The sequence below is a fragment of the Colletotrichum aenigma genome (genome assembly GCF_013390185.1).
Source record: "Colletotrichum aenigma strain Cg56 chromosome Unknown KSG_Cg56_contig01, whole genome shotgun sequence".
Classification (NCBI taxonomy): Eukaryota; Fungi; Ascomycota; class Sordariomycetes; order Glomerellales; family Glomerellaceae; genus Colletotrichum; species Colletotrichum aenigma.
The window spans coordinates 919,426-940,064 of NW_023500907.1; the positions used below are offsets into that span (position 1 = coordinate 919,426).

Consider the following 20,639-nt stretch of genomic DNA (forward strand, 5'->3'; position numbering starts at 1 on the left):
CTCATGCTGGGCTAGAGGAGCATGTGTCAAGATTAGATAGTTTGATACCATCCATTATATGAAAGACTTCAACTTTACTGGAAATCGTCGTATGTCGTGAAGCTAGCGTGCAAGCGCCCATGGCATACTCCTCTACTTGCCGTAAGCCTCGGGGAAGGAGATATACTAGCCACGCAATATCTATTACATATGCCGACATGAACCCATCACTTCGCACGTTGTGCTGCGTTTTATTTAGATGTTGGTAGTTTTCATACATTGAAATACGGCTTTAGGAAAGCGATATACTCGTCCTCTTGGACTGTGAATCGGGGTCAGCAAGCGCAGAGTTTCATTGTGACACAATCTCATTGAAACTATTGTGCTTCCTCGTGGGGAAACACAACATCCGACCCTGGCACCTACTCTTCATCACGTCTCCCGTTGAAGTTCTGTATGACTGGCGTTTCAAGGTCTTCTCTGCAGCAATGTTGCATTGCGAGATGCTCAACCGCCTGAAGCCCCCACAATCATCCATAATCAACAGCAAGGCGAGGCCGGCCCCGTATCATTTTATTCAGACTTTGAATCACGATACGTCAAGAATTGAGATATCTTTCAATAAAACTAAGCAAGCGTAGGACTTGGATTCTGCTAGCATTCGTGTCCAGCAACAGGGAATCAATCCGCTGGCTGTCTTAGTTGTCTTCGTTACATGGACCAGTTGGGAATGTAGTTGGCTTCTATCAAGACTAATACACATTTTGGTCATAGACATCCATTGTTTAATGCTGCGTTGATCCACTGCTGTTCTTGAATTAAGTCATCCAATGCATATCTCGCAATACAAAGAAGGATGTCTCATGAGATTTGATACTGAGACAAGCAACGCCATTCATCATCTGATCAACACCCCCGTCAAATAATTTGAGACGGCGCGGGTCGGTTCTGCTTACATAGGAGGCAACTAGAAAGGGTTGGTGATGTTCCTCGTCAAAACGGTCCCGTTCCCAAACACCGTCCCACTTCTCAAGACATCCACGCGCCAAGGATCAAAGTTCGGGGGCGGGTTATCAATCCGAGTCCCGTTCGCAAAGATGATCCCATTCCACGGCGCCGCCAGCCTCTTGCCCGACTCCTTGACCAAAGGATTCCGCCGCTTGCTGACGTAGCAATTCTCGCTGACCATGTACAGATTCAACCCCAGCGCCAACGTCCGCAACTCAGCCGCTCGATTATTCGCCGTGGTGTCTCCCGAAACGCGCACTCCGATGTAGTCCATCAGCATCACGGTCGGAAACATCTCCGGGGTCATCTCCGCCACGCCGCCGTAGTAAAGCATCGGCGTGGTGAGGTAGTTTGCCAGGTTTTCGAGCCCCCAGAACACCGCATCCTCGTGTCTAGCATTCAAAACCCACTGCGATACGAAGAAGTCACCTCCTTTCGACGGCTCGAGGCGCCTGCGCACTGGGTCGTAGAAGCCTGCGACCTGGTAGTGGAGCAGTTGGGCGGGCGTGATGCCCACATTCTCTTCCCATCGGTCGGTGCGGTCCATGTGCTTTCCTGCGAGGAAGATGCCCGAAGTCGGGTCGTCTTGCGGGATCCTCGGGTCGACGCCAAACTGGTCGAGGATAATGGCCACACAGCCAGTTCCGCCGTTCTGCTCCATGAGCTCGCCCATGACCCGTTCATGCAGCCTGGTTGCTTCGGTCAGGCCGCGGCAGCGGTTTTGGATTCGGCGCAGCTTGTCGAAGAACTGGGCCATTTCATCCCCGTCGAAGGGATGGCCACCACCGAACAGGCCGCCCCGGAAGGAGACCATGTCTCGCATCCACAGGAAGACGACCTCACCAGGATGGCTGAGGTAGAAACTTGGAAATGTCAATTTAATAGTCATGGGAGTTGATGAGTGATGTGGCGTTCGTGGAAAAAACTCACTCGTTGATGTCGTCAATAACATTTTGCAGCGTAACCCCTGAGGCTCCTAGTATCACAGTCGCTCTCGGATCGGTCACATGGAAGATGTGAAATTCGCCATCCGCGATAGCTGGCCGAAGATCAAAATAGCGGGCACCAAGCGCCAGTTGCTCCGCGATGCCGTAGGCTTGGGTCTGGGTATCCATGGAGGTGCCTGTAGGAAACAATGTCAGAACAGCACCTCTCCACACACGTGTCACGATATGCTTACCGCCCCATTGGTACTTTCCAATGACACTCATTCCAGCATCATGGGCCCCGGGCATGATGACGTGCTTCACAAGCCTTCCCTTGATGTGTTCCTTGATGGAATCCATCCAAGCCACTGGTGAGCTATCCAGTGTGAGTGAATGATGGTACCCGTAGTTCTCGCTTCCTGTAATCACGAACGTGATGGATACTTCAGTTTCTGGAACCTCGTACTCCTTGACGCCTAGTCCCCAGCCGTCCAGGTCAACCACGAACCGTATTGGCCTGTCAGAGGGATAATGTGTCGTGCACCTGATGCGGAACTCATGGTTTGTGCCCTTAACCTCAAAGTACGCCTCACCGTTGTCGTCAGCTCTGCTCGTACCTGAGGCTGCCCAGCGGGCCTTGTTCTGACGAGACTGTCCCGGTGGGATATCATCAAAGTCAGCAGCTACCTGGTAGTAGTTGGAGCGATCCTTCAAATAGCGGAAGGTGTACGGCGTGAGATTGACGATTGTAATGTAGTGGATGGTCGAAGTCGGCATCGGGTACATAGCATGCTGAACGTCAGGCATCGTCCGTTCAAGCCACGTGTTGTCTCTGACATCGCACCTGTCTCCTTCGTCTATAGGATAGTCGAGACGGCATGCGTCTGAGGGACAGTACCCGCGCGAGCAAGCAAACTGGCACAGCCCAAAGTCCTTGACCTCATTCACGGGGTCGCCTGTCGTATCCTTCATCGGCGGTGGTTCGTTCAGCCCGCCCTTGTTGGAACATGTGCAGACGCCCCGGGGACAGAACCCAAAGTTACAAGCGTATTGGCACAATCCCTTGAGGCCATTGTCCGAACCTCCCCCGGTACATGCAGGAGGGAGGAACTCGGAGACAGTAGGATTCTTAATAGGTTGCTTGCTTGTGCTGCAAGATTCCGTGGGGCAAAAGCCACGAGGGCATGACCACCCGCAGAGACCCGTGTAGCTCTCACTCTTACCCGCAGCTGGGAAACCTGCCGGGCCTGTGGTAGGAGGTTCAGAGATTGGGGCGCCGATGGCGAGACACTGACATGCTGAGACGGGGCAGTACCCGTACTTGCAGGTAAATTCGCAGAGCTTGGTGAAACCAGTCGCGCCAGTGCCTTTGATGCATTTCTGCTCGTCGCGCGATAGTGCCGGCGTGGCGGAGATGGAGCCTGCAGCCATCGCACTCCCAACCCACGCGTTCCAGTTGGTGAGACCGCGTTCTGCGCAGCTGTCTGTAATGGAACCACCGTCGATAGTGGCGATGTTCGCACCGCCTCTATGAAGAGAGATGGATACCGAACCCCTGCCCTGGAATGGCATGCTTCCGTGGTAGACGCCGATGCCCCCGTCCGGGACGGACGTCCAAGTTCCAGCCTGGGAGGTCCCCCCGACGTTGACAGTAACGTCTGCATGCGAGCCGAGCACAGCCGAAAAGAAGATCCTGTCTTGCATGACTTCGGCTGGCGAGAACTCCAGCTGCAACTGGCTGGCAGTATTACCGGACGTTTCGCCATCGCCGCACATGGCCGCAGGGGTCGTTCTGAACCATCCCATAATGCCCTCCTGGGTCACCGTAGCTTTGCCGTTCTTGTAGTAATCGATCCAGAAGGGGAGTGTCATCCTCCAACCATCGTGGGGCATGTCTCTCGCAAAATTGAAAGGGGCTCTGCCTGTGACGAAGGCTTCCATGGCGTTAGGACGAAGAGGACCGATGTGGTGGGATTCTCCGTAGTCATTCCAGGAAATGATTTCAACGTAGCTAGGAGGCCAACTATGTTAGCTGTCGTCCTGAAACAAGCATGCGAGAAATCAACGAGAGAGAAACATACTCTGGCTGGTTATAGACAATTTGGATCCAGCGGTCGTGCCACAGGTCGTCTCCGCGCCACAGCCAATTTTTGTTATAGCCAGGGAGATTAGTGTAGAACCAGGGCGACGCAGGCATCATGTATGGCTTACTAGTATCCTCATTCACCCTCAAATATTGGTAATATGAAGCATCCACATATGTATCCATGTTAGTGTTTCCCCAAGGCCAGGCAGCCCAGTTAAAGAGACCATCGGCGACTCCTCCCGCCAGTTCCGCTGCTCTCTTCGCTCCCTTTGAGGACCAATCGGGCATGAAGAAGCAGGGAAAGGAGCGCTTGATGTCGACCCAATCTGCAGCCTGTTCGGGGCCTTCGAAAGTGGACACGAGCGGTGTCCCATCGCTATGCTTGAAGTATTCAGGCCTGGTGGCGTACTTCTTCAAGAGGTTGAGAACGTCATCCTTAGGCCATGGGCCCCCGCCGGCATAGTCGAAGGAAAAGATGAGCTTGAAGCCCATGTCGCTGGCCACCTCAAAGACGTTCTCTAGCGACGCAGCGTTCATGCGCTCGCCGTAGGCAATGTTGAGGGCGAATCCGTCAATGTGGGCCTCTTGAGCGAGACGTATGTCGTCACGCCAGGTGGCAAGAGAATATCTCCCAGTGTTTCCAACCTTTTTGCGGTCAGTAGTGTTCTAAGGAAGCGACAGTTTACCTGGCGTATCGTACCATGAAATGGGCAAACACCGCTTTGGCTTGCACGTGGCAAGCGCTTGCGAGAACCGCCAAAGACGTGAGGATTGGAAACCTCATGATTGCTGATTGCGAGTGAGTCGCGACAAAGAGCTACGAGGACAGTTGCCGTATGCGATTGGACTCTTCATGTCTTCATGTTAAGTCGCAGACAGCTGTTTCTCAGTTTATAAGTACTTCGCTCAAATATTTTCACGCCACGATTCCGGCAAAGTCCATATTGGCTTAATTGCGTGAGAAATTCCTCAGAGCAAAGTGTCTGCCTATTGTTCCGCACACGAGATACCAATGTTGGATGGGATTACACTGCCAAGTCACAGAAGTCCTTTCCGATACTCAGCAACACCCACGCCATCATGGCTTTAACCGTCGAGCCAAACCTGTATGCAGTCATGAGAGTGAGATTGGGGTCTTAGTGCCAAATGGAGGTTGACGTGCGATGCTTTCCTACGGCACGGACTCTGGAAGGCTTGTGATGTGGTTGGACAGAGCTACTGTCCTCTGATGAAGTCGAAATACGGCTTTCCTCTTTCCGCAGGAGGTCGAAAATATCTCGCCTCGCAGGGCTAGCCCTTGCTACCCTCGGAGTGGCTGGACTGTGACATCTGACAACATGACCAGGGAGTCTTAGGCAGCCAAATTAGAGATTGGCTATGGTCTGCATCAATATCTGACTTCTGTTGGCCAAGCTTCATCGGTGTTCTCCAACACAATTCCTTGATCACGGCTGCTGACCAGCCTTTGCGAGTTTTGCGATTGAGAAAGGAGTTCAACGATTGTGGATAGCATTGAAGAGTTTGTGGGCCTCATTTGCTTTATTTGTGAGTGGCTTGTCTTAGCACCCTCGCGTTTGCCCGATATCAGCTCAAAACACTTAAACGGAGGGAAGGTGGAATATCGGTCTATTGACCTGCCGAACTGTCAACCTAGGCTGACCTTGGTCAATCTTACCAGGGGCGAGCAGCAGGCATCCGTGGATCTTGCCGAGCCGAGAAAAATGCTTATTATGAAGCTTGTCTGGTGCAGATCTTGGCATCGGCTGCAGGGGTTCGTTAAGGAAAACCCCGGATAGTTTGTTGAATTCCACACTGCAGACATGCAGAGAAGGTTCAGCAACGGAGCTACTGGTTCTTACTTACCTAGTCTGGTAATGCGTATAGTCGCTCAATTCGATTTGCCATGCTTCTTGCAGGTTGATCCAATTCTTGCACTCCTTCGCCGTCAGCTTACCGAACCCAAAGGGGCGAACGGCCGAGCGGCACAGCAAGACTTTGGTGGCATTCCTTGTACCGAAGTTCCTGCCACCCCATGTACTGCTCCTCCAAGATTGGAAGGCCATTAACATGCCTGCTAACCCCATCACATGGGAGAAAGTTTCCATATCATTTGATACCATCTCTGAAGCCTATCTGGGCATCACTTTGTCGCGTGACAATGCCTGCATTGACACTCCGTAAGACAGGTTCGGTATCTCTCGTCGTCGTCGTCGTCGTCGTCGTCCGTAATCCCCCCCCCTCGAGTTTCCGCGAGGGCGGGAGTTTCATTACGGAGTTCCCTGATGAAACGTTCAAAGAGGTTGCTGTGTCTAAAAGGTGGACCTAGATGAAAACCATGCTTGGCTTTTAGAAATGACTCATGCTACCTTGATGAGGGGAAAACATCGAATAACTAGATTAGCATTTGCTTACGCATAAGTTAAATCTACAGTCAATGATTCATTCCCTACCTCATTCACTTTGCATCCACACTTAACTCACCTTTCAAAGCATCTGACTCTTCGACTCTGAATCGAACTATTAAGCAGTTTTGAGTGCCTAAGCCATGGCATCTCAAAGCACAGCGCCGTTCCCGTGGGTTCGTCTTCCACTAGAGCTTAAGCTCATGGTCCTAGAAGAACTATGGCAGCTAGGACCAACTGCTGGGAAGAGTCCTTTTGCACGCTGGTCTACAGTATCGATGGATTGGTACAAGTTTTTCACCTCTCGGCTCTGGAGAACAATAAAGCTCAGGTCAGACATGCCGTTTGATATAAAGTGCTTCAAAGCCTTTACCACGCACTCGAAGAAAGTTTGGGTCAGAAAGATTTCACTTCATGTGAGCTTGCAAGAGTACACATGCCAACAATGCGGCCACGAAGAAAGCGCGGAGACCAAGGCAGATAACAACAAGATTTTCTCCGACAGCCTTCTAAACCTTTTCAATGTGCTCTCTAGTTGGCCAGGGCAGGTAAAGGGTCCAGAAGCCGATGTCATGCTAGAGCTCAGCGCTAGCTCTCCGAGCGATCCCATGCATCATCAGACGTCTTTTCGGGATCATAAGCGCCAGGTTATCGCCCAGTCGCCTGGACACTCGAGATTGAATGCCAAGAAGCGACTTTTAGGCCAGCTTCTTGAACTCCGATTAGGTAGATCTGGCCTTCCAGAGGTTACTGTGATCAGGGCACTCAGTATCAGTCAGAAATGTTTACGAAGCCTGTCATCTTACTCCTTGAGGAGTATATTCAGCAAACTTCCGAGCCTGCGAGACATTAAGTATGAGCCTTGGCGGGGTGTGGACGAGGAAGATCAGCGCCAACGAGAGCATGCGAACGCCTCTTTATTCCGGTACGCAAGACGCTGCCCCAGCCTACGCACGCTCACATTGTGGGAAGCACAGTCTCGGAGACTACATGAAAACACACTTTATTCTAAGACATCGAATAACGAACTTACTTCTGAAGCGACGATTACGAGCTTCAAACTGGAAGCGCTGGCAATTTCCCATGCAATAGACGCAACAAGTTTTCTGCGATGCTTCCATGATGCCGCTAGCAAAATATGGAGTCTCGGGATTTCATCCAGATCAACACTCAAATATCTAGTCCTCAGCTGTCAAACTCAGGGTCTAGCTGCGAGTCCAGCAAAGGTTGAGCAAGTCTTGTTGGCCGCTGCTAAAGCAGCCTTTTATATGCCATGCTTACAGGCTATGGAAGTATGGGCCCCGGGTATACATGAGGGCTTTTTCTTCAGGTATGAGATTATTGAAGGCATCGGCTTACTCACAGTGGGGGCCACTTGGAGAGTCAAGCCGCGAGATCCTGCGATGTTCATCGCGTGGGAGCGGGTAGCACGCAGGCACTCAGTTGCTAGGTTCGAATTCGACATCAAATTGATCAAAAAGGCCGATCTGCGAGTGCCGACGAGCATTTTGAAGTTCTTAAAGTTTGGCCACAACTTGCGAGAGTAAGGACAATCCAGAGCTGTGTCGTGAAATTCAAAGATGAAACTTGGAAATATTCCAACCTCACAGTTAGGTTTTTGAGAATCAGGTGTTGAGGGGCCTTACGAGAGAGAGAAGTTAGACTGTGTGATGACGAAGCATGGTGAGTTCGCGGTCGGTATCATAAATGTCTACTTCCTGTCTAAGGTATAGCGAATAGAAGTTTACCTGGTCATAATATTGCTATTAAGTGGATAAGATCTAAGGGAGTGGATATTGAAGCTTACCTTCTAGGAAAGAGTATCTAACGCCTCGAATTCAATATGATATCAGAATAAAAGGGGCTGTAGATCAAACGCCGGTATAAAAGGACTGAGAAATCTGGAGAATTAACAAAATTTCATTAACGGACTAATTTCCTTTCCAGGAGGCTAGTTGTCGCGAACCGCTCCTTGGATAGGTATCTAACGACACATGCGCATCAAATTGAAGATGTACTGTATCTTTATGCTTGTCTGATCCTAGGATCGCTGGAGTGTACTCCATCATGTGTGTGATATTCTCCGCCGTTGACCATATCCATGGATATTCATGATCTTCTCACAATTAAGAAGCGGGCGTATACAAATAATCGCCCCGCAAATGTGTATCGTAAACTTATCCTACGGTCCCTCACTAATTACTAGTAGTGTACAATCACTAAGCATCACAAAGATGATGGAATATAGGAACTAACTATCTTCAGTCTGGAATCATGACCGTACTACTACCTGGATGTCAACGATAGATATTCCACATAGTAAGATTGGACATTGGACACAGTATCATCTCACCACATATGGCTAATGCTCTGTCATCTGATACTTGCCCAAGTGATATGCCTAAGACGGCCAGCTTGGAGTCGCCTTCCTCGAGACCATTGCGGAGCCAAAGACACAAGCTGGGATCAGGGCTTATGATATTCATGTAACAACCAGAAATATCATTCCAGGTGATCTGAACTATGGATTGACTGTTGAAATCCTGCTGGTGTGGTGCTTCTGTATCAAACTACGAAAATGGTTCATGTGGTCGAATCATAATCATTTTACTTAGGTCTGACTAGAAAAGTTGCTCATCCCACTTGGATTGAATTCTGATCTCACAGTATTCGCATTTTTCACGTCTTCAATGGTGCATACATGTGTTTTCATTGTTCTTCTATCTTTACTATTACTCAGACACAGGACGAAGTGAAATTATCGGCTAGTCTGTTCATTAACAAAGCGTCGAGTCAACACAGATCAGCAGAGCTTGCATGTTGCCTCTGGACAGGTCCCGTGGCTGCACGCAAAACTGCACAAATGTACATACTCATCGTCAGTGACGCCGTCAAGGGGACAACCGTCAGAGTCTACGACAGGAGGGCTAGCCTTGGCTGTGTCAGCGTACTCAAGACACTGGCACGCCGTCGGAGGACAATAGTCATAGGTGCAACTGAATTCGCACAGCTTCTTGAAGTCGCCGCTAGTGCGGTAAGGTGATACCGTTCCAGAAACACAGGCAGGACCGGATGGCGCGGTGGTCGCCGGCTGGGATGATTGGGCAGTAGTCGTCGTGGCGGATTTTGTTGTCTGAGGCGGGTAGGAATAGGGAGGGACAGCAGATGTGACGTTGGGGGTTGAAGGAGGAACCCATTCGGGACGGAGGCAGGCAAGGCACAGCTTTGGAGTCTGCCTCTTAGTCTCATCAACGCTAGAGCTGTATCCGAATACAGTACCAATGATGAAGGTCCGATTCGACGCGTCATAGTAGGCGGTCGTGTTGCCTTCATCCACGGCACCGGTGCCAATCATCCACGACCAGTCTGTGATCTGATCTGTGACATAGGCTGTAGCGATGGAAGCATCTTGCAGGGATTCCGAGTTCAAAGCTGTGAAATTGAGAGGTTAGGAAACTGGTTGTAGAACGGCACAATCGACGGTATGCTCACCGATAGCATCACCTCGGACAAGACCAAGTGTGCCCTGGCAGCTCACAGGCACAGGATCGAGAATCAGTGCCGAGCAAGGAACGTCTGGGTCCTCCTGGAACCAGTTTCCCGTAAGGCTTGTCTCCAAATCGGCGCGACACTCCGCAGACAGGAAGCCACAAGCATGATCGATTTGTTCCGTAGGATCCGGTCGAGCGCTAACAAAGTAGTGACGGCAAATAAACCACGTAGGGTCCATTGGCAGAGGCAAAGTCTTGCCTGGGTCCATCAAGGCGGCAGGAAGACCAAAGGTGAGGGCAGTGACCTCAGTTGTCAGATTCTTGCCGACGGAGTCCGGCCATGGGACATCGTTGGCAATACGAAGATGAGCCTCGAATCCGTCAACTGAAGAGCCCGGATATGGTTTCGTCCAGTCGAGGCCGCCAAATGTCGCGAGGTCAGCCTGGTCAGGGTGCTGGAAGGCCCCTTCAACCTCGCTCCAGGAAATGCGAGCAACATTGGAGCCATTAGCAAGAAACTCCTGGTTTTCGAAAAAGATGTACGCCATAGAATCATCGGTGGCCGCAAGGGCTGCCGTCAGAAAAGCCAAAAGAGAGCAACATTTCATCATGATACCAAACTGGAACAGGTAATACAGAATCGTATGCCGAGGAAAGAAAGAGCGTGTTGAAAACTTTTCACTCAGGATGATCAGGAGCAAAAGTTAGGAGAAAAGAACAGGAAGAAAGCACCAATTAAGGAGGAGTCATATACCGCAGGCATTATCACGAATGCCTATAGCCAGAACTGCTGTCTGTGGTTACGTTGATGCCTCGACTATGTCGGCAGAATCGCCGCCGATATCCCTTGCCAAGAATCTCGGTGATGTGTCCCGTTTCAGCCGAGACAAAAGTTCTTCTGCGGTCCGCGACCCGTTAGTGTACCACACGACTTTCAACGGATCTGTCGCGAAGGACCAGCCAGGCCTCCTGGCAAGCTACGGAATGAATCCTGGAGCGACAGTCGAGTACTTCGTGGTACCTCTCGTCTACAGCGATACCCTCGGCGTTGTTGGTTCGCATGTCAAGCATGCATCTTAAAGAGCAGCTGGGCAAAACGCCCCACCCCGAGTACAACTTGCCCTTTGCGATGGCAATCATAGTTGCTGCAGAATTCAGGTAGGCAGATTGCCCCTGTTGGACGAAATTGGCCACAGCGTATTCGACTGGGGTTGAATTTCTGTTGGTTCTTTGTGGGGACGCGAACAGTAAAGGCTCCCGCAGTGTGGGCAAGGCAGGGGCAAGGGACCTTCTCGTTCGAGCGGATGTGTCCATTCATCCGGCGGATGGATCGCCAACCACAAAAACTAACAGAAAGTATGAGGCCAACGGGACGCGAAGCCGAAGGTTAGTCTTCGGCTACTGCAGAAGGGTCGAGCCCCTAGCAAAACCTTTCACCTGATCAACATTCCTCAGGAGTCAAAGACGGGCGAAAGGAGTCTGGTGCTTAATTTGACCTTCCGTCTGGCCTAGACAAAGGTGTTTTCACAACCTTCCACAGTGTTCACAATGAGGTATTATAGCAGACCTGAGGCCATGGTAGCCTTGGAAAAATTATCAACTATGTACGCAGTCTTTTGTACCTGGCAAAGATACCCAATTACATGAAAACTTTACTTCTTGCTTTTCAGCTGACACTGGAGATTTCTTTTCATCCCCTCCCAGCCCTTCAGAGCGTAGATGTGGCCATACGCAACGATACCAAATAGAGGCTGCGGTTTGACTGTGTATGTAGCACCTATGCCATCCACCCAGTCTTTTAACCCTCTCATGATCCTAGGATCATCATCTGGATAATTATCCATTCCCAGCTTTTTCTTGACTACTTGCCAGAGCTTTGCGTTCTTCAGCATATCCGCAGGGTCCACTGAGCCTTTGTAGCTTTTGAAAGTACTGTCTTTCATAAAGGCTTCCACAAAAGTCTTTCGAATATTTTGCTTTGTCTGCATATCCTCTGAACGTACCTTGAGAATACGATTCAAAAGAGGCTCAACAGCAGCAAGTTCCTTGTAGACCTCGCTGTAAGTGGATGTACCGTATTTCTTGGCGGCGGCATTGAATGTTTGGGCGAGGTCTTCGGTGAAGCTGTTGTAGTACTTCAATTTGGGTGAGATTTCCGCATCATTCTTCTCATTGATCTCGTACATCTCTTTTTGGGGAACCCCCCTCATATCTGGGGTCTTCGCAGCGCCGTTGTTTCCCTCCTCTAGTAACAACTCTGCCGTTCGCTCAGGATTGTCGAGGTCCAGTTGGACGTTACACTTGGCTTTTGGATTGTCCATATACCTGCAGACGAAGTCGGGAAATGGCAGCATATTGCCATCTGGACCGACATTTTTGGGGAACGTGATGAGATCGCCTTCTTTGGTCGGAATGGGAGATCTCACAGGGTACAGCAGCCTCTGAGACTGCCCGTACATCTTCCATTCCAGCCGGTAGGCAATGTAGTACAAGACCGTTTCAAAGGCGTGAGAAGGACCGGCAGCGACGGCTAGCTGGCCAAAAAGAAGTAGTTAGAGACCGAGGAACTTCATGATGTCGTCGTGCTAAGACCTGGTGACGTGAGGAGTACTGAGAGCAAGAGGCGACGGGGATTCTCAAAAGAATAGAGGATGTGTTCGCAGGCGTATGGGTAGAGAATTCGGAGCAGAAATTGTTTCTTAAAATAAGATGTTTTCCTGACGGCACATCCGAGAAAAGATTTGCCATGGAAAAGTCAAGTTCGGCAGTAATTTTATGAACACAGCAGAACTTCACATCCAAGCAGGAGGAACAGTAGAGGGGCAGTGGCTTCAATCAGACACCCACCCATCCCCCCTGAAACTGTAGTAGTCATGTACAGGACAAACAGCTGTACCATTTTCAAAAAAGGTAAATCTCTGCTTTGGCCGTTAGTAATAGCGAAAGTGGTGTTGCAGAACAGGCATCTATTACCCGGCATACTCTAAACGGAGAAACAGACATCATCTCCGTCCATCTTGTGATCAGATGCACATTGGAAACCGCATCATGCGAGAGGTAGGAGCTCTTGCCGCCAGCCGAACTCCATTGATGTAGTAGCCACTACCAGGACTGAGCTATTATGGGGTGACTTTGCTCGGAATTGAGCCGCGAGCCGGCTGGTGTTTGCTGAATGTGACAGCCAAGAAACATGATCCATTGATCCAGGGCCGGTTCAAGTACAATTTAGGTTAGAGGTCTTGTTCACGCCGCAGGTGAGGCTTCTGCCTGAGTAAAACCATCAATCAGGCACTTCTCTTGCAACCCATGGACTTCGGCCTGCATGTTGAGTTGCTGCAGCCTGCAGCGGGGGCAACAGCCTGTCACAATTGCGGAGCTTCCAGGCTTAAGACAAGAACCAACACAGATTGCAGACTGCATTTCAAGCGGGCGGATTGTACACATTAGGCAGGCCAGTCGTGGGAAGATGCAGGTCATTCGCTCATTTGACTCATGAGATGTCGGATGTGAGAGACTTCTTCGACCGGGGTCTAAAGCTTGACTGTGCCCTGACAAGGGTCCATCTCATTGCTAAGCTTCGGGAACCCCTGAACCAAAGAGATTTTAAAGATTGCCCAGGCGGCTGAGGCGGGTAGAAAGTGGAGTCCGAGTTGACGGATGGCCTGAGCAGACAAGAATGTGTCGGTTGCGGGCAAAACCGCGCGCAGTGGCAGGTGATTGTTGGTTGTTGGAGGACGTTCCAATCCATTATCCACCCGCGTGTTTAATTGCACCAACCTGTTGGAAGATGAACAGAATGCGACGTCGCCCTAGGGACTTTGAGCATCCATGAGTGGTATCTTGGCCCCGCCAATTCCGTCGGTGCCGCTTGTGCGGACCAATGGAAGAGACTTCGCCATTGAGATCCGCTTACACGGCCTCACGCCTACAGCAGGCCAGGCCGACTTAGAAACGGACAAAGATCTAATTGCAGTTGAACCTCATTTTTTAGGTTCGAAATGCACGTTAAAATTCCATGTCGGACCATATTCTGAGGAAGGTATTTCCATTGCACAAGTAGCCGCGCTCCTGCCGTCATTTTCTTCTTACACGCTCAAACTTACCATTATCGTATCTTCGTTTGCTCACATCTACCCCCTGACTTTTGCAATGAGAATTCTATCTCTTCTGGTTGGCATCTTTGCCTGGGCGCGACTGGCTCAAGCCCAAGCTGTCTTCGCCCACTTCATGATCACCAACTCTGCCAACTACACAGCCGATGACTGGCTCGATGACATTGCCAAGGCCAAAGCGGCTCATATTGATGCCTTCGCACTCAACATGGCCTATGGAGACCAACGAATGAGAGGTCTATTGCCGATGCGTTTGAACACGCGTCTTCACTGGGGTTTCAGCTCTTCTTCTCGTTCGACTACGCTGGGAACGGACCGTGGCCTAAAAGCGTTGTCCAGGGCCTGATTAATCAGTATGCTGGCTCTGACACCTACTTCCACTACCAGGGTAAACCATTTGTGTCGACGTTCGAGGGCCCTGACAATGCCGAAGACTGGGTCGAGATCAAGGCAGCCACCGGTTGCTTTTTCATCCCCGATTGGTCGTCCCTTGGCGCGAAGCCAGCAATGGCTAAATCAAATGGCGTTGCTGATGGCCTCTTCAGCTGGGCGGCCTGGCCGTGGGGTGACCAAAGTATGGACACCTACGTAGATGCGTCCTATAAGCAGTACCTCAGCGGAAAGCCCTACATGATGGCGGCGTCTCCATGGTTTTACACGAATCTTCCTGGCTATGAAAAGAACTGGATGTGGCGAGGGGATGACCTCTGGTTCGACCGGTGGCAACAGATTCTCTGGTGGCGTCCCGAATTTGTCCAGATTATCTCGTGGAACGACTACGGCGAATCACGCCATATTGGACCTGTGCGAGATAATTCTCTCGAGGCCTTTACCATTGGAAAAGCTCCCTTCAATTTCGTTCTGCCACATGATGGCTGGCGGGATACACTTCCATTCACCATCGACATGTACAAGTACAACACGACGACAGTCGATTCAGAGCGTCTGGTAGCCTGGTACAGACCCAACCCCGCAACAAGTTGCAAAGACGGCGGCACGTCCGGTAATACGGCGTCGCAGTTGCAGCTCGAGTTTCATCCCTGGAACGTAGCTAAAGACGCCATCTACTTCACAGCGCTGCTCGCATCGTCTGCCACTATCGAGGTCACTGTCGGAGGGGTTCAGCAGAAGGCTTCCTGGGCGGCCACACCCGAAGGAGGCGTTGGTCTCTACCATGGGAATGCCTGGTACTACGACCAGACAGGCGAAGTCCATATTCGTGTTGTTCGCGGTGGCACAGTTATTGCTGAAGTAGCCGGGATCGCTATCACCACAGACTGCAGCAAGACCAATGGCTACAACAACTGGAATGCCTGGGTCGGCAGTGCCACTGCAGCAGGCTCCATCTCAGCCAAGCCACACTCCCGTACAGACCAGGTCTGTGTTGAGGGTACAGGACCTCTTCCCGGTTTTGCGACTCTTTGCGAATTCACATTTGGCTACGGCTACTGTCCGGAGGGTGCATGTCATTGCACAAAGTTAGGAGCGCAGGTCGAAAAGCCCAAATGGAAGGGCATCACGGCGTATCCAGCAGCTGGCAAAACAAGCGACTACCAAGGGCTCTGTCAGAATTCTTGCAATTGGGGATTCTGCCCCGGCTCTTCCTGTGACACAGTTGAGCATCCTACCGTCATCGCCACAGTATCGCCATTCCTACCGGGCACATGCACGCGTGGCCAGGCCATGAGCGCGTCAACTTATTTTGATAATCTATGTTCTTTTGCCTGCTCTCATGGCTTCTGCCCAATTGCTGTGTGCTACTGTTCTGCACAGGGGGCGCTCAATCTCATGGAGCCTACGAGCAAAAGCAACGCCATCTTGACGGCACCGCCAATGACCACGGCTTATGCGCGTTCAATTGCGCGCGTGGGCACTGCCCGTCGATCTGCGCTGATCCAGACTTGGGCCAGGCAACAGATCTCTGGCAGGCTGGCTACTTTGTCCCAGAGTACAACATCGAAGAGGACGACGTCTATCCCAGCATCCTTTCCGCCGACACTACGTGTGACCCGAGTGTCAGGCCCAAAACTCTCGATGATTTGGTCAAGGTCATGAATGACGATACCTACAACCCTGTCTGCCGAAACCTTTGGGCCCTTCGCATACTCTCCGACTCTCTTGATAGCTTTCAGGCGGACTACAAGGACGCTCTCAGCGGCTACGATGCTGTCTTTGGATACTATGCCGACTATGTCAAGCAGAGGATCAGCCCTCAATTGGAGTCTTATATGGACTTCGATACCGGGCGCGGAAACGAGTTCTTCACATGCTCTTGGACCGTTCGGTCCAGGACAAGGGAAGGGCCCTGCCCTCCGGCGGACAAGTTCTGGCAGCAGAGTGAGTCATGGTCTGTGACTTACACCCTTTCTGATCCGGATGGGTTCTACGCTGCTGTTCAACAAGACCTCGGTATTGAGAAGGACTGGATTTCCTTCGGCGATTGGCATCAAATCGGTGAGTGCGTCGATGCACCTGACTGGCGCCCCCCGGGGACGAAGGTCCACTGCCGTGAAGCCCAACTTTACAAAAAGGGTCTCCCTGTCAGCAGCAACAAGGTCAAGGTGTCAAACCCCAAGGACGTCATTGAGGCAGCGTTGCCATCGATCAGCGACTTGTCTATGCGCGTCTTGAATATGTACGTCATGGCAGGCCTTGGCTACGCTGATGATACAGGTGACATGGTGACGGCCGTTGCCATGCCCGTTTTGATGCTCGAGGGCGTCATTGAGAACATGAAGGAAATTAAACGTATTGGCGCCGCACAGCGCGACCTCCTGAAGAAAAGACTTGTGCTCGAGATCCTTTCCATTGTCCTGTTCGTTCTGCCATTCGCTGGCGAGGTTGTGGGTGCTGCGTTTGGCGGCGCCGCCATGGTGGCTCGTATTGCGGCAGTTATTGGGGAATTCGGGAACACTGCCCTCACCATTGAAAGCATTGTGAGTGATCCTGTATCGGCGCCTTTTGCCGTTCTGTCGCTTCTTATTGGACCCTATGGCGGCGCGTCGGAGCGAACGTCTTCACAGGCCATCGCAGAAGCGGCGGCGGCGAGAAGGGCTCTTTCTGCGGACAAGATCAAGTTGTTTGGCGAAAGTTTCGTTGCCCAGGACGCAAAGATCCAAAAGATTGTAAACGTTTGTGCCTAGAAATTAGATACCTAGGTCAGCCAAAGCAAATTTTCAGCCCAGAAGAGTTGTGCTTTATTCCGTGGCATTGAAGATTGTAAGACGATGAGGCAACAAGCTAATCTGCCGGGGCAATCATCCCACCATTGACAACCCCCCTTCACCCGGAGAACGCCTATTTTTCCTATGCTAGAGCGACTACTTTTACTGTGGCCACACTCTAATCACTCCACGACCGTCGTCGTCGTCGTCGTCGTCGCTTCTATTGTTGACGTCGTTATCGTTATAGTCGTCCTTGTCCTCGTCCTTATCGTCGCTGTCGCTACTATCGCTTTCGATAGTAGTAAGCAAATGCACAGGAAATAAAGCCGCGCAGACACACGAAAATTAGGCGGTTCCTTTTCCTGGTACCTTTCAGTGACTGTGCAGTACCTCGACAATCGACTTCCGAGCTTGTTGCTAGATGACTAGGATAGTTCGGCCCATCAGGTCATGCTTTACCCCTGTAAACAAGCAGGGGTATATGGACTTTTAGCAGGCAATGGCGCTCTCGCTTTGAGTTCAAAAGGGTTGAACCTCCCAACGTGTCCTGCCGCTACTGATCACCAACCTCATTTTTCGACTAAACAATACGCTATCCTTTCGTTACTCTTGATCACTTTTGAGCTGTGTATATTGGCATGGTAACGTACATTCGGGCATAAGATGTCGTTCTCTATTTGTCGTCGCTTCGCCGTTTCGAGACTCGCGCGCTGCACATCCTCGACGCAGCGTACGATCATATTTTGCGGGCAGTCCCCATATAGCAAACATCGGACAGGCTGTGCTCTTCTGCCCTTTACTTTACGGCATTTTTGCCATTCCCTCAGACAGATGTCTACCTCGCCAACAAAAACAGCCAGCCACACAGGCGATGAAACGCCCGCGAAAGACTATAAGGCGATGGACTTGGCCGCTTTCAATGGGAAAGAACTCCCAGCAGACTTCTTAGATGTGGAAGATTGCTACATTATTCGTGGGATCCGACATCATGAGAGTTTCGCGAGATCCGACAAAGTTGAACAGCTCTGCTTGGAAAAGGGAAGAGAATTTGCTAGAGCCCGCAATGCGCGTCTCATTATGAGCAATGAGGTCCCGCAGATGTCTTCTGAGACAGAGAAGCCGTACTGCATATGGTATCCTGACCTCGCCACGGAAGACACGTATAGATCCCTGGCTCAACGCTACCCAGATATGCATTACAATGTCGGGCGTGCTTGTGCTGCTGCGGGGTACAAGGCGCTTTACGACGAACTTGATCTCCTGCCAGATGTGTCCATCGCCGAGGAAGCCCGAGACAATGGCCATATGGACATATTCGACGCTATCGTCAACCAACCCGTGAGATACGCTGTCATGGATGACTACACGCGAACCGTCGAACTGGAGAATCCCAGGCCTGGAGCCTGCCTTAACGGCGACACTGCTGTCCGATCCTCACTCGAACGCCCAATACCCAAGAAGAAGTTCCATGTCACCCGCACTGACGGTCACTATTTCAACATACAAGAAGACAAGCATGCCGGACCATCATCGTGGCCCACACCAGAGTGCTCAACACTGAAGGCCCGCTTCACCGAGCTCACCTACATGCCGCTGCCTCGCGACCTTCCGGCTCTCAACAAAGACATCCTCATTCTTTTGGCCGCATGGAACGGCAACGTTGAACGCTATTCGCGACTGAGGCGACCTGTGTTGATCCCTAACGAACTGACAGCCGTCCTTCGCGGGGTATACCACCATACTCCCTTCGCACGATGGCTTTCCACGTGTGTCGATGATATTGTCCCTCCTGACACCAGCTATAGCGACGAGGTTTGGCAGGCTATTCACGCGCGTTCCATAATGAATGGGGATCTCTCGCGTATCGACAGCGAAACGGACGGTGAAAAGCTTCCCTTGCTGTTCTGGTGGCCGCATCACCCGCACGAAACCACACTTCGCGAGCTCGTGTGGCGACGACCTGACCTCAGGCACCAGGTGACTCTAGCATGCATCGCCTCAAGCTACCAGCCATTGTACAACGAGCTCACAACCGGCGAGGAACCGACGCAGCAGCAGCTGGAGATGGCTGTCCAGGTAATGAACCCTCACTACCGCGAAGACGTCATTCGCCGCGCCGATGAGCACGGAGTCAAGTTGTTCCCCTATACAGGGAGTCACAACTGGGAACATACGCCTTGGCCGCATCCGACTCGCTGGTCGAGAAGTTACCTACGACCTGACAAGGAGATATGGAAGGACGAATACACACCTCGCATGCCAAAGGAGCTTTTCAACCGGCCAGACGATCACGACCATGACTGGGATGAGTGGTGTTGGCTCGCCGGTGATCCGCTCAGTCTCGTCATGAACGAACAGATGGACGAGTGGATGTGTTTCATCAGCGCAACAGACAACGCGAGACGGGAGGCCGCAAAGCAAGCGAGTGGCCCAAGGAACCCCTGGTATCTATACTCCTCGGAGGAAGACAAAAAACGTCGTCTGACCCCGGGGCCGGAGCCATCGCGCCCGAAGAATTTTGACGATGAGGGCTACTTTACGTGAGTCGTCCTTGTTTCGATGCAGAGCTGCGTGGTGTCGTTGGAACAGCTTGGATATCAGAGTAGTGTAATATTTGCCAAGTAGAGCTGGCGGCCTGCGGCAAACAGCAATACGGTGGCGGAATATCAAGTTATGGTAGAATTCGCGAAAATTTACATATGAGAAATAAACCTAATTCTCTCCTCTAATCTTGTGACCCCCGAGAGACGCTTAGTACCGTGTCCTTTGATACTAAGAGGTCGAAGTTCAACATCAGTTATGGACGGCTACGATCATGTGTACGACGTTCCGGCTTTGAGCTTTCATGCTGTCAACTGCCGGTGCTGTTGCTGGAATCAATAACTCCGTATTAGCTACTAACTGGGATTTTGTTCCATATTTGATTCACCAGCATATCCACTTGTCCCATATCGTTGCTTCTGAGGAAGATGTGGTTAGATGATCCCCAGGTACAATGAATGAGCTGCAGGACATGGGATGGGCGCAATACGACACAAAACATCGCACGATTGCCTTATTCACTCCACATGAGTTAGAAGGGCAAAGATTCAAATCTGGCTGGAAGAATTAAAAATATTGGGTGGTACTGAGTATTATCGAGGACAAAATGTGATGTTCCTAAGGTGATCATGATCGGTGAGGTGTGCATACTGCGCGAAGTTGGGTACCAACAAGCCGGGTTCACAGCTGGGCTAGCCTCCCTAGACCTTGCTAAACAGCAGAGGTCACTCAACTCTTGAATGACAAACGTTGACTTTGGAAGACGTCCAATACCCATCCACTAGTTTTCGGCGCAAAATTGGCAATGAAGCGCAAACCTGATTTACCACATTTCGCAGCTGACTGATTGGAACTTTTGGCTCATCTTCAAGCGTTTATGCGCTACAGTTCACCAATATCTTACTGCAGCCCAATGGCTTCAGCGTTCAA

The 20,639-nt window shown here is 51.1% G+C and overlaps 5 protein-coding genes across 5 annotated transcripts; 2 read left to right on the plus strand and 3 right to left on the minus strand.

Annotated features, from left to right (window-relative positions):
* Positions 1 to 132: 132 nt before the first annotated feature.
* On the minus strand, positions 133 to 4,783 carry Mutanase-0 (Mutanase; the record flags this gene model as incomplete). The annotated part of the gene is made up of 7 exons (XM_037315514.1): positions 133 to 135; positions 258 to 301; positions 1,006 to 1,850; positions 1,918 to 2,110; positions 2,168 to 3,924; positions 3,995 to 4,644; positions 4,700 to 4,783. The coding sequence occupies 7 exons, from the start codon at positions 4,781 to 4,783 to the stop codon at positions 133 to 135; spliced, it is 3,576 nt and encodes a 1,191-aa protein (XP_037185963.1).
* Positions 4,784 to 9,159: 4,376 nt separating this feature from the next.
* CGCA056_v000254 (uncharacterized protein) lies at positions 9,160 to 10,440 on the minus strand (the record flags this gene model as incomplete). The annotated part of the gene is made up of 3 exons (XM_037315515.1): positions 9,160 to 9,166; positions 9,275 to 9,833; positions 9,894 to 10,440. The coding sequence occupies 3 exons, from the start codon at positions 10,438 to 10,440 to the stop codon at positions 9,160 to 9,162; spliced, it is 1,113 nt and encodes a 370-aa protein (XP_037185968.1).
* A 1,104-nt stretch (positions 10,441 to 11,544) lies between these two features.
* CGCA056_v000255 (uncharacterized protein) lies at positions 11,545 to 12,246 on the minus strand (the record flags this gene model as incomplete). Its single annotated transcript, XM_037315516.1, has 1 exon — positions 11,545 to 12,246. The coding sequence occupies one exon, from the start codon at positions 12,244 to 12,246 to the stop codon at positions 11,545 to 11,547; it is 702 nt and encodes a 233-aa protein (XP_037186007.1).
* A 1,795-nt stretch (positions 12,247 to 14,041) lies between these two features.
* Mutanase-1 (Mutanase) lies at positions 14,042 to 17,147 on the plus strand (the record flags this gene model as incomplete). The annotated part of the gene is made up of 3 exons (XM_037315517.1): positions 14,042 to 14,297; positions 14,438 to 15,568; positions 15,778 to 17,147. The coding sequence occupies 3 exons, from the start codon at positions 14,042 to 14,044 to the stop codon at positions 17,145 to 17,147; spliced, it is 2,757 nt and encodes a 918-aa protein (XP_037185966.1).
* A 1,098-nt stretch (positions 17,148 to 18,245) lies between these two features.
* Positions 18,246 to 19,712, plus strand: CGCA056_v000257 (uncharacterized protein; the record flags this gene model as incomplete). The annotated part of the gene is made up of 1 exon (XM_037315518.1): positions 18,246 to 19,712. One exon carries the CDS (start codon positions 18,246 to 18,248, stop codon positions 19,710 to 19,712), a length of 1,467 nt encoding a protein of 488 aa, XP_037185967.1.
* Positions 19,713 to 20,639: the final 927 nt, after the last annotated feature.